Source organism: Staurois parvus, unplaced genomic scaffold (genome assembly GCF_062004578.1).
Source record: "Staurois parvus isolate SC_StPar_1 unplaced genomic scaffold, SC_StPar_1.0 ptg000334l, whole genome shotgun sequence".
NCBI classification, from domain to species: domain Eukaryota; kingdom Metazoa; phylum Chordata; class Amphibia; order Anura; family Ranidae; genus Staurois; species Staurois parvus.
The window spans coordinates 5,809,114-5,822,780 of record NW_028318130.1 but is presented as its reverse complement, the minus strand read 5'-3'; the positions used below and the strand labels follow the sequence as shown (position 1 = coordinate 5,822,780).

Here is a 13,667-nt window from a genome sequence, read left to right as displayed (position 1 = left end):
TTCCTAAATGCCTGCAGTTCTGAAAAGGATCCTGGATCAAAAGCACAAGCAACTGTTAAGGCAAAACTATATATTTGTGTGTTTACTATTCATAACTTATGGAAGAACCCCTCTAAAGGGCTAGTTCACACCAGATGCAGTCCAGTGCATTTTTTCTGCATCAAAAATGCACGCAGTGTTTTCCATGTATTCCAATGGCCCCCAGACCAGTGCAGAAAAAAAAGTAGAACATGCTGCATTTTTTCAGCACAGAACTGTACTGGAACACAGCAAAATATATCAAAAACGCAATATGGTGTGAACTGTAAGCAAAAACACATCTGGAGTATGTTTTTGTAGTGTGAACCACAATGATTACATTTTGGTTTAAGGTACATTTTAAATAAATAACAACAAAAATAATAAGTAATTATGCAATAAATTGTCCAAAATAATATAGTGGTTTTCCTGAGGGACGTATCACTTGATATTAAATTGCTGGACAAAACTTTATAAATGTAATTTTGTTCACAGGCAAAACAGATCAAAGTACAAGTTTACTTTTAATGTCTTTAATTAAATAATTGCCATCACCAACCCCAATGCTGCCTGCTATGTTAAAGTATATGTGAATTAAACAGAAGTTCAAAAATATTATCAATACTGTACCTTTTTTTCGCTTTTTTATAAGTGATCACATACCCTCTGTTCTCAGTTGCATAAGGAGAAGAGAAACAGCAGCACACTGTTCTTCACAGTGAATGACTGTGAGAGTGTGTATGGGCATGTTAACAAGTCTAATCATTGGAGGAGTGCAGGCTGAGTTCCCAGCACAGCCAGAAAACTGACCATGCTGTGTTCTCCTGCCTGGTTTGGTCAGTTTTTAATTGGAAAGCAGAGGGACTGTCAGGAACACCAGGGATTGTACAGAAAAGAAGCAATGGAAAGAGGACAGGATACTTTTTCATACAAGTACATGGTACGGCATGCACATATCAGGAATATGAAATGTTGGGGTAACCTCTTTTTTAAAAACTTGCGTTCCTCCCTATTCCAGCAATCATCTTTGTGCAGTGCTCTGGCCAACGATGTGCAGGCTTTCTCCTGAAAATCAGTACTGACTTCTTCTCTAGTGCTCATATGTGCTACTGCCCTATTCATTCCTTCTGGTGAACTGTACTCCATCTATACAGCTATGTGCGGCAGGGCTGCACAGTCAAGATTGCTGGAAAGAGTGGGGAAAATATGTATTTAACCTAGCAGGCTTTGCTTGGGCAGGCAGAGGCAATTAAGTAAAGGGCAAGTGTACTTTATAGGTAAATGAAAACATACAATACCAACCCATTTGCTTGCACTTCATTTACAAGACACTTACCTGGCGAAATCTCATTTGTTATCCTGCTGGACGTATGCTCTTCACTTATAGAAGTGAATTCTGCTGTCAAATCTTTCTGAAAACAGCAAACATTTTGTTTAATGAATATAATAATAATATTATTATTATTACTATTATTATTACTAATAATAATAAACTTTAATACAGCTGCAAAGCCAGGAGATATATATCATAGATAAACTGCCGTGTTCAAGTGTCACAACTCAGAACTTGTCACATCTATATAGGTGATAACATAAATGAGACCAAAATATTGAAATTAATAGTCGCAGTGTTGTGAACCATATAAAAGATCACCACGTGTCTTCAATGTATTTAGTGCTCCACCACCAGAAAATGGTAGGACTCTTACCAGAACATATGGACCCTTATATAAGGGTTGCAAATGCATGAGATTGTATCCACCAAATCCCTCAGAAATGGAAGATGTTAAACCATAGTACTGGATGGAAGTATCACCTTCAATTCCTCCTCATTCTTAATCTCACGATAATACCTCTCAGTATAGCCATGCAAAGAAAGACAAAGGGGTGACCATCGCATAAAACACGTTATTTAAACGTGATTAAGAATGAGGAGGAATTGAAGGTGATACTTCCATCCAGTACCATGGTTTAACATCTTCCATTTCTGAGGGATTCGGTGGATACAATCTCATGCATTTGCAACCCTTATATAAGGGTCCATATGTTCTGGTAAGAGTCCTACCATTTTCTGGTGGTGGAGCACTAAATACATTGAAGACACTGGGACTATTAATTTCAATATTTTGGACTCATTTATGTTATCACCTATATGGATGTGACAAATTCTGAATTCTGACAGTTGAGTGCGGCAATTTATCTATAATACCTGTATACAATTGACCTGATTGTCTTGCCAGCAGCTGTTTTTTCCTTTTTTTTCCCCACTATTTGCGCAGCATTTTTTGTTTCTTTTCTTATATAGGAGATATATATCATCAGCAGAATCAGCTTCATGCTTACAAGAGAAATATTTAAAGTGGAACTCTGAGATAAATAAAAGAGGCATGTGTATTCTTACTTGGATGTTAGTGTATTTTGTTTATTTCTTCCAGATCTATATAGAAACCAAGTGTGAAACGTTGCCTATGTGCAGGAGCTTTTCGTAATCAAGGCCAGTTAATGCGGTTTTCTCTTTGTGCAGTGTGACTGGTCTTGTAATATACATTATTCCTGTATTTTTCTGCAGTTATTCTGCAGTAGTGGGACCTGCTCTACGCTCTGCATATGTGCAGTACAGTTATTATGTCACCACTACTTTTACAATATACTATATCTTGGTTTGCAAAGGCATCTGGTGCACACAACATGGATTTTTATTCTTGTAGCCATCAGGAATACAATTAAATTAAAAGTGTTTGTGCTCAGAGTATAGTTTAAAAGTTCAACTTCAATAAGCTATAAAATCACTTCCCCTATATATTAAGAATCTAACAGTCATTTAGTCTAGGGACATGTAATAGAAAGGATTACCTTACTCCTCGATCCTATGGCTTCTCCACTCCTGGTTCTGGTATGGACAACTGTTTCCATGAAGAAGTTGTTCCTCTTCTCTAGATCATATGGCTGCCCCCCTCGCCAAAGTCTTCACATACAGTGCAGGACCAGAAGCTAATGCTAGTCCTACAGTGTATGCGATGATGCTGAGGGGGCACCCACATTAAAGATCTGGAGTGGGAGTAAAGATGATCGCCAGCTGTCACGGGAATGAGGAATAAAGAAAGTATTCTACTGCATTACCCTAGACTAAACAAGCATTAAAACCATGATCATATGGGGAAGGGGCACTGGTACTGGATTTTACATGATGGCATCAAGGGCTTACGGACATTTCTGAGCTAATTACAATAGTGTCTTCATATCTGGACTGGAAAACAGACTCTGCTGTGTATTTTTTTTTCAAAATTTTTGCTAATTACAACACTTTCACTGCCCCTTCGCTCCACCTTTCCTGGCATAAAATAGTATTGCAATGCTTGATCTATGATGAGAATCTGAAAAAAACGCTAGTTGCATATCTAGCAAAAAGGTCTGTTTATGGAACACACACAAATGACTCATCCCTTTTAAGACAACCAAGTCTGAAATATAAGGACTCATTTGCTATATGTTTTAATACATATCAATACATGTTAGTGCCAGGAGAAGGTCATCCAGCATCCAAGGCGAAAATGCCAAATTGCCCCTTTCTCCTCTGTGATCTGTGCTCCCAGTTGTCTTGCCCACATACAGAGTGCAGGGGAGTTTTCCATATGAAAACACTGCGCCCAGGGCAGCTGTCCCTCCTGCCCCTCCCTTGTCTTGGCCCTGATACATGTACACAAGCCAGCCCTTGTTTTAACAGTTCTAGTTCACATCTGTGAAATATGTTGATTTGCGTAACGTAATGTAATGCGATTTTGCTGTAAAGTATTAAAAACACTAAAAGGTTGATTTGCAAAAGAACATATTTTTTGGTTCAAGCATAATACGATTAACGTTTGTAAAAGGCTTCAGGTGCTGTGCAGATCAGCACAATGCTCAGATAAGGCATACATTTGTATAGAGGGTCAGGAAAGCCCAAACCAAATATATCACAGGATGCTAAAATAAAGGCTTATCTCAGGGAAAACCAAGATTGGACAAGATTTTCTAACCTTTCCAATCTTTTTCATCCTCAAGAATAGAAGGCAGTTGGCCAAATATAGACCAGATTGAATTGATCAGACAACAACAAACTGTCATTAAATGAAATTCTTTTATTTAGCAAACCTTTTTGGTATGTAGCAATCGGTCCGTTTCTAGGAGAAGAACACGACTGAGAAGGTTGTTCCAGTCACTCTCATCGATGACTAATTTCCCTTTCATACTATTCTCCAAAGCCTGTAGTCTCTCTTCCATCCAATCAAGCCGTGTGAGTTTCTCTTGACATTCAGCAAGCTGCGCCTTCAGAAAATCAATCTGTGCATCTTTTGTTACCTACAAGAAAGCAATGGATTTTATATTTCATAAGAGTAGTTTATACCATGCAAAAGGAAATACTATACAGTTTAAAAGATAACTCCACCATTCTGCCTAATTAATTCTCTCACAGACAAAGCCATTAGTTTCCTAGCCCCTTTCACAATACCATAACAAAGGTGGCACTCTCTTGGAGCAGGATTCTTCATTTATTTATACTGCAATATGAAGAATCCATCAAGTGAAGATAACACCATCAGAATTTATAATGGTCATGGCAGAGTATTTGGGCAGCACAGTGGCTAAATGGTTAGCACTTCCACCAGGCAGTACTAGGGTAGTTGGGTTCGAATCCCAGCCATGGCACCTCCTGCTCGGAGTTTGCACGTTCTACCTGTGTTTGCATGGGTTTCCTCAGGATGCTCCGGTTACCTCCCACACTCCAAAGACATGCTGGTAGATTAATTGGATCATGTGTATGTATGAATGTAAATTAGGGACCTTAGATTGTACGCCCCTTGAGGGTTAGGTACTGATGTGATTGTACTATAAATGTAAAAGCACTGCATAAATTGACCGCACTATATAAGTACCTGAAATAAATAAATAAATAAATAAATAAAATTCTGACAAGTAGCTTTTAAAGAGTAGGCATTGCTAACTATTTAAAAGTCACACTTTTCTCAATGCGATTTCCATATCAAAAAGTTGGCATCAGTATTTAATACTGCTACTATTTTTATGCAAAAATTTAACGTCATAGTTTTTTTTTGTTTCATTTTGATATCCATTAATTTGTTTCTTATGAAAGTCCTATAGTTAATGTTCTTTATCTTTTTGCACAGTGAAAAATTCTCTTTCCTGCTTTTTTGGTTATTAGAGTTTAAGTGTGTACTTTAGAAGACTTTGGAACAAGTGGGTGGAGCTTTATGCATGGAGCCAGGAGAAGTCAGGCCCAAGTAATCAAGTGAAATCAGAGAGAGGAACTGTACAGGCTCTTGTGGCTAACAAAGGAAATAACTGGCACCTTGTGGTTGTCTGGTTTTAGATGCATAAAAGCGTAAACAAAGCACAGGTTCACTTTAAGATCTACAGTATATAAAAAAAATTAAATATCAGAAAGAAGGTTAAATGCTATAAAATCTAAATACGACGACATTACTTAGATTTTATTAATCAGACAATAGCACTCCTTATTAAACTTCTATAACTTCCAAATGTAGGAAAAACTAGAGAAAACAGGACCTGAAATAACATAACATTAAGTAACCCAGAAGAGCCCTCTTAATTAAATGTCGGTGTGGATATAGTAGAGACTGTAATAAAGAGAGCCTGTCCAAATGTGAAATTTGCAGATAAAAAAAGGACAAAGACTTGCAGTGTTTTCTTTACCATACATTTTTAATTGACTTGAAAATGTCCTTGAACTTCCTAGAAAATTACTCCAGGAACAGTTAAAAAGAAATAGATCCTCCTGCACTTCTATGGGTGAACCTACTATAAGCTGCTATCACTCAACCTATACCATAAGTGAATAAACAAAATAGTGAAGCGCTAGAATTGAATATGATATCAGCATAAACTATACAGTGTGCTGCTAAGATATTAAATATTGTAATATTATAAATGTAGTAATAATGTTAATAAGTCACAAACCAATAAATAAACACTGTGCTCTGATCACATTTGGATCCAATAAAGTGCGACTCTAGTGATAACCACAATATACACTTGTGGTGACACTCCGTGATACAAACCCCCCTTATTTGAATCCTTATCAGGATAAACTTGGTGATTAGACAATCGTGGTCCCTTATATAAAGGGAAAATATAATAGTGTTTGGTGCCTTATAAACACTAAATAAAACTAATGAATAATATTCTGTGCCTTCTTAAAGAGAAAAATAAACTAATAAAATAGCCAAAAATTATGCATAAGTAACAAAATCCTCCCAAAAAGTCCAATGAACACATATATACGCGATTCTCCAAAACAAAAAAATCATGCAAGTGATGAAGTGAACTGGTGATCTTCACTCTGGTGCCAAATCCTCATAACAGCAGAAATACTCGCTCACCTCCAAACCTTGACCCTAGGGTCCAACACGCTTTTAGGATCACCCCAATCGATCCTTAAGGGTACTTTTTCACCACAGGGACAGATGTCATATATACTGCTTAACGTAGTAACTCTTTACTCTTCTCAGATTCCTTAAAGGCAATGGTGCTGCAATACAGCTCACTCTCCACCTTCTCCACTCAGGATCATGTTAGTGAAATATAAAGAACAATATCCTCCATAGTGCAATAATGCTTTATTACTCAATGCAAAATAGTAGCCAATAGCACACTCACATGTATTCCCATGAAAAAACGCTTTTTCACCACAAGCTATGGGCTGGGTGTACCAATATGGCCTCTACGCCTGGAAGTGCATCACAGGACGTTGCGTACCCACGCGTTGCATCATGTGCCACATGACTTCATCAGGGTATACGCCCTCTGGAGAACCGCAATTCTCTTATATGGACAGCCGAGTGTCAATCTCAATTGGGAGGCGGGCATTCGGCGGCCACTTTACCGAAGCCTATACTAATCTACTATTCTCGGCTGCACTTACTTATTGCGGTGATGGCAGGGAAAAAAATTAACACTACTAATAATATATAAATACATGTTTCTTATATATCTATGTATAGTGAGGAACAGAAGTATTTGAACACCCTGCAATTTTGCAAGTTCTCCCACTTAGAAATCATGGAGGGGTCTGAAATTCACATTGTAGGTGCATTCCCACTCTGAGAGACAGAATTAAAAAAAAAATTCAGGAAATCACATTGTATGATTTTTAAAGAATTTATTTGTCTTGCACTGCTGAACATAAGTATTTGAACACCTGAGGAAATCAGTGTTAATATTTGGTACAGAAGCCTTTGTTTGCAATTACAGAGGTCAAACGTTTCCTGTAGTTCCTGACCAGGTTTGCACACACTGCAACAGGGATTTTGGCCCATTCCTCCACACAGATCTCCTCTAAATCTGTCAGGTTTCGGGGCTGTCGCTGAGCAACACGGAGTTTCAGCTCCCTCCAAAGATGTTCTATTGGATTTAGGTCTGGAGACTGGCTAGGCCACTCCAGAACCTTGATATGCTTCTTACGGAGCCACTCCTTGGTTATCCTGGCTGTGTGCTTCGGGTCGTTGTCATGTTGGAAGACCCAGCCACGATCCATCTTCAATGCTCTGATTGAGGGAAGGAGGTTGTTGCTCAAAATCTCACAATAAATGGCCCCATTCATCCTCTCCTTAATACAGTGCAGTCGTCCTGTCCCCTTTGCAGAAAAGCACCCCCAAAGCATGATGTTACCACCTCCATGCTTCACAGTAGGGATGGTGTTCTTGGGATGCAACTCATTCTTCTTTTTCCTCCAAACACGAGTGAAGTTTAGACCAAAAAGTTCTACTTTGGTCTCATCTGACCACATGACTTTCTCCCATGCCTCCTCTGGATCATCCAGATGGTCATTGGCAAACTTCAGATGGGCCTGGACATGTGATGACTTGAGCAGGAGAACCTTCCATGCAATGCATGATTTGAAACCATGACAGCATAGTGTTCTACCGACAGTGACCTTTGAAACTGTGGTCCCAGCTTTCTTAATGTCTAAAGTGCTATTGTGTATATAAATTGATAATAAATGTAGTAAATAATAAATTAAAAATTAGGGGAAAGAGGAATCCATACATTACTACTAAAAAAACAGATAGAGGGAACATATTTGAATTAAAATTAAATACTAAAATTAAAAAATAAAAATATGCCCATAAATATCTGTATATAAAAATAAATAAAAATATATTAAATAAAAAAAATTAAAAAAATTGGAAACCTGGACCATTATAAGGATGATTACTTCTGTAAACATTCGGATTCCTAAATGGCTCCCTCTGTTGTAATTGGGGGAATCTCAATGTTTCTATCCTTACTTTTTTTGTGGGAGTGGTAGTGTTTACAGAAGTTATCATCCTTATAATGGTCCAGGTTTCCAAACACCCCGAAATGGGTGGAAACCAAGGAATGGGGATTCATTTCATAAGAAACCAAGAGGGAGAGGAAGTGGTAAATTTTGGAGACCAATTACCAGTCTGGGAGACCTAACCACTATCATAAACCAGAGAATTTCGGCCCATATAGACCTGATCAATATCAGAGACCAACAAATAATTATTACCAGGAGAGGAGCCCGAGGCATCATCCACAAGAGAGATGGTATCAATACAACGGAGAGAGAAGAAGTCCTCTACCAATGTATAATAAATATGAGCCATTGCGTTATGATCCACCTCAGAGGGATTTTTTAGACAGAGACAGGATGATAAGGAGCCCAGATTTAAGGTGGAGAAGCCCCACAAGAGGAGGGGGTGCAGAGCCGGGCACCAAAAACAAAAGAAAAAGAGAACAATAGGGGAAGGAGCTTTCAATTTAGGCGGATGTAGCCTTACTAAGGAAGAAATTATGGTATTGGACAAAGGTCTCAAATATGCACCACCTTAGTCAGCTAACAAATTTGACATCTATATAGATGCTCAAAAGTTCATTAGAAAGTTAAATATTAAAAAATACTTTATGGGGCTACCAGGAGCCAAAAGTAATATAGCTAATTGTTTTAGCAGTGACATTGTACATAGTAAATTGAGGAATAAGTCACTTTTCAACCCACAGATATCTAATAACAATCAGGTGGAGGTTTTCAAACGTATGGTATATCAGGATCTAGAAAAACTTAAAATTCCTAAAGTGTCATCCAATATTGGTATACAAACAGGTATTAAGGAGACTTTCCAGGAAGGACAATATAGTGATCAGACCCGCGGGGGGGGGGGGCATTGTGGTGTTATCAAAGGAATATTATCTATAAGAGTTGTAGAAACAATTAGCAGATACAACCACGTACAGGGTTATCCCAAAAGACCCTACGATGACATATAAAAAAGAACTTGAAAAGCTTGTCCAGAAGGGAGTGGATAAAAAGATATTAAACAAAAAGGAATCAAAATATCTGGTACCTGATACGTGTAGGATTCCTGTGATATACAGGTGAAACTCGAAAAATTAGAATATTCTGCAAAAGTTCATTTATTTCAGTAATGCAACTTAAAAGGTGAAACTAATATATGAGATAGACTCATTACATGCAAAGCAAGATAGTTCAAGCCGTGATTTGTCATAATTGTGAAGATTATGGCTTACAGCTCATAAAAACCCCAAATCCACAATCTCAGAAAATTTGAATATTACATGCAATCAATAAAACAAGGATTGTACATAGAACAATATCAGACCTCTGAAAAGTATAAGCATGCATATGTACTCAGTACTTGGTTTGGGCCCATTTTGCAGCAATTACTGCCTCAATGCGGCGTGGAATGGAAGCTATCAGCCTGTGGCACTGCTGAGGTGTTATGGAAGACCAGGATGCTTCAATAGCGGCCTTCAGCTCTTCTGCATTGTTTGGTCTCATCTTTCTCATCTTTCTCTTGGCAATGCCCCATAGATTTTCTATGGGGTTCAGGTCAGGAGAGTTTGCTGGCCAATCAAGCACAGTAATCCCACGATCATTGAACCAGGTTTTGGTGCTTTTGGCAGTGTGGGCAGGTGCCAAGTCCTGCTGGAAAATGAAGTCAGCATCCCCATAAAGCTTGTCTGCAGAAGGAAGCATGAAGTGCTCTAAAATCTCCTGGTAGACGGCTGCATTGACCCTGGACTTAATGAAGCACAGTGGACCAACACTAGCAGATGACATGGCTCCCCAAATCAACACAGACTGTGGAAACTTCACACTGGACTTCAAGCATCTTGCAGTGTGTGCCTCTCCATTCTTCCTCTATACTCTGGTCCTTGGTTTCCAAATGAGATGCAAAAGTTGCTCTCATCAGGACTTTGGACCACTGAGCAACAGACCTGGTCTGTTTTTCTTTAGCCCAGGTAAGACGCTTCTGACGTTGTTTGTTGTTCAGGAACGGCTTGACAAGAGGAATACAACATTTGAAGCCTATGTCCAGGATCTGTCTGTGTGTGGTGGCTCTTGATGCACTGACTCCGGCCTCAGTCCACTCCTTGTGAAAGTCCCCAACACTTTTGAATGGCCTTTTCCTGACAATCCTCTCCAGGCTGCGGTCATCCCTGCTGTTTGTGCACCTTTTTCTTCCACACTTTTCCCTTCCACATAACTTTCTATTAATGTGCTTTGATACAGCACTTTGGGAACATCCAACTTCTTTTGCAATTACCTTTTGAGGCTTTTCCTGCTTATGGAGGGTGTCAATGATGGTTTTCTGCACAACTGTTAGGTCAGCTGTCTTTCCCATGATTGTGATTCCCTCTGAACCAGACTGAGAGACCATTTAAAGGCTCAGGAATCCTTTGCAGGTGTTATGGCTTAATTAGCCGATTAGAGTGGGACACTTTGAGCCGAGAATATTGCAACTTTTCACAATATTCTAATTTTCAAAGATTGTGGATTTGGAGTGTTCATGAGCTGTAAGCCATAATCATCACAATTATGACAAATCACGGCTTGAACTATCTTGCTTTGCATGTAATGAGTCTATCTCATATGTTAGTTTCACCTTTTAAGTTGCATTACTGAAATAAATGAACTTTTGCACGATATTCTAATTTTTCGAGTTTCACCTGTATACAGTGCCGAAGGTACATAAAAATTTAGAGGAACCGCCTGGAAGACCTATTGTTAATGGGATCCAATCTATCCTAGCAAGACTAGGACAGTATACAGACATTTAGTTACAGCCGGTAGTTAAAAGTACCAAAGCTTATTTAAGAGACACCAAGCATCTGATACAATTATTAATTCAACAAGCATTAAATCTCAACAAGCATTAAATCTCAACAAGCATTCACCCTATATAAATCTGCTTTCTTAACATACAAATCCTCCCTTCATGCTGCCAAACAAGCCTACTTTGTCACTCTTATTAACACCTTGTCATCCAGTCCTCATCGTCTCTTCTCTACTTTTAACTCTCTACTTTCTCCACCTCCACCCAGTACCTCACTCACTGCTTACGAGATTGCAAATCATTTCAAAAACAAGATTGACGCAATTTGTAGGGGCATAGCCAATGCACAGACATCCATCCCACTTAGCATACCTTATACTAAACCTCCCTCAACACTTTCCTCTTTTGACCTTGCTACTACAGAAGAGGTTACTAAGGTTTTCTCAGAAGCCCGTCTCACTACCTGCCCCTGGATCCTGTCCCCTCACAACTACTACAGTCACCCTCCTCTTCCATCCTATGCTCCCTCACTCACATCTTCAATCTTTCCCTCTCTACTGGTGCCTTCCCCTCCCCTCCCCTCTAAAGCATGCGCACATAACTCCCATACTTAAAAAGCCCTCCCTGGACCGCACCAACCTGAACAACTTAAGACCCATCTCCCTGCTGCCATTTACCTCTAAACTCCTAGAACGCTTAGTCTACACTCGCCTGAGCTCCCACCTCACCGACAACAACCTTCTTGACCCTTTACAGTCTGGCTTTCGCTCACTCCACTCCACTGAAACTGCCCTACTAAAACTCACTAATGATCTACTAACTGCTAAAACCAATGGCCACTACTCCATACTCTTACTACTTGACCTCTCTGCAACTTTTGATACGGATGACCAGCCCCTTCTCCTCAAAAAAACTCCACTCTCTTGGCCTCAGACTCTGCTCTCTCTTGGTTCTCCTCCTACCTATCGCACCGCTCCTTCAGTGTTACCTATAATGCTGCCTCCTCTTCACTCCCTCTTTCTGTAGGGGTCCCTCAAGGTTCTGTCCTTGGACCCCTTCTCTTCTCCATCTATTCCCTTGGTCATTTGACATATCGGCATGGATGTCACTCCACTTCCTCAAACTCAATCTTTCTAAAACTGAGCTCTTAGTATTCCCTCCAGCCCGTGCCCCCTCCCCTGACTTCTCCATCAAGATCAATAACACAATCATCAGTCCCTCCCCTCATACAAGGGTACTAGGTGTAATCCTAGACTCCCATTTGTCCTTTCAGCCCCAAATCCAATCACTGTCCAAATCTTGTAGACTTCACCTCCACAACATCTCCAAGATACGCCCGTTCCTAACCTCGGAAACCACTAAGCAACTTATTCACTCCCTTGTTATATCTCGCCTTGACTATTGTAACTCCCTCCTCATTGGCCTACCTAATCGCAGGCTATCCCCTCTTCAGTCTCTCATGAATGCTGTTGCCAGACTTATCCACCTTACTAACTGTTCTGTATCTGCCACCCCTCTCTGCCAATCCCTCCACTGGCTTCCCGTTGCCCAACGGATAAAATTCAAAACACTAACAATAATGTATAAAGCCATTTATAACTCTGCCCCAAATTACATCACCGATCTTGTCTCTAAATATCACCCAAACCGTACTCTCTGCTCCTCGCAAGACCTCCTACTCTCTAGCTCCCTTGTCTCCTCCTTCCATGCTCGTCTCCAGAGCTTCCCCCATCATCTGGAACTCTCTACCCCAATTTATCAGACTATCGCCTACTCTGCTCACTTTTAAGCGATCTCTGAAAACCTCTCTCTTCAGGGAAGCCTATCCTGCCCTCAGCTAATAATGGAATCTTCTACTCTTCCAACCAGTCTATCCCCCACAGTTACTACCTTTTGTACCACTAGCCCCTTACTCCTAGATTGTAAGCTCCAAGGAGCAGGGCTCTCCTATCCCTCTTGTATTGAACTGTATTGTTGCTGTATTGTCTCCCGTTCTATTGTAAAGCACTGAGCAAACTGTTGGCGCTATATATGGGCGGCAAAGTGGCTTAGTGATTAGCACATCTGCCTTGCAGTAAATGGGTCATGGGTTTGATTCCCGACCATGGCGCCTCCTGCATGGAGTTTGCATGTTCTCCCTGTGCTTGCGTGGGTTTTCTCCGGGTGCTCCGGTTTCCTCCCACACTCCAAAGACATGCTGGTAGGTTAATTGGATCCTGTCTAAATTGGCCCTAATATATGTATGTATGAATGTAAGTTAGGGACCTTAGATTGTACACCCTTTGAGGGTTAGGGACTGATGTGAATGCTCAATATATATGTGTAAAGCGCTGCGTAAATTGACAGCGCTATATAAGTACCTGAAATTAATAAATAAATATAAATCCTGTATAATAATATTTATTAGACAATACGGAAGGATGCTCAGAGATGTTTCTGGCCAGTGCAGATGTGGCATCTCTCTACAACATTATAGATCATGAAGGAGCCATGGAGTCCGTGAGCTGGGGTTTAAGAGAATATAGTGGG

The 13,667-nt window shown here is 39.9% G+C and overlaps 1 protein-coding gene across 1 annotated transcript in view; it reads right to left on the bottom strand.

The window, feature by feature from the left end:
* Window positions 1–13,667, bottom strand: part of CEP44 (centrosomal protein 44) — a 79,138-nt gene that overhangs the window by 16,171 nt on the left and 49,300 nt on the right. Inside the window, exons 7-8 of the mRNA XM_089684042.1 lie at window positions 4,150–4,356; window positions 1,355–1,430 (exon numbers count right to left, since the gene is read on the bottom strand). Coding sequence (XP_089540168.1) covers window positions 1,355–1,430; window positions 4,150–4,356 — 283 coding nt within the window. The remainder of the gene's footprint in view (window positions 1–1,354; window positions 1,431–4,149; window positions 4,357–13,667) is intronic.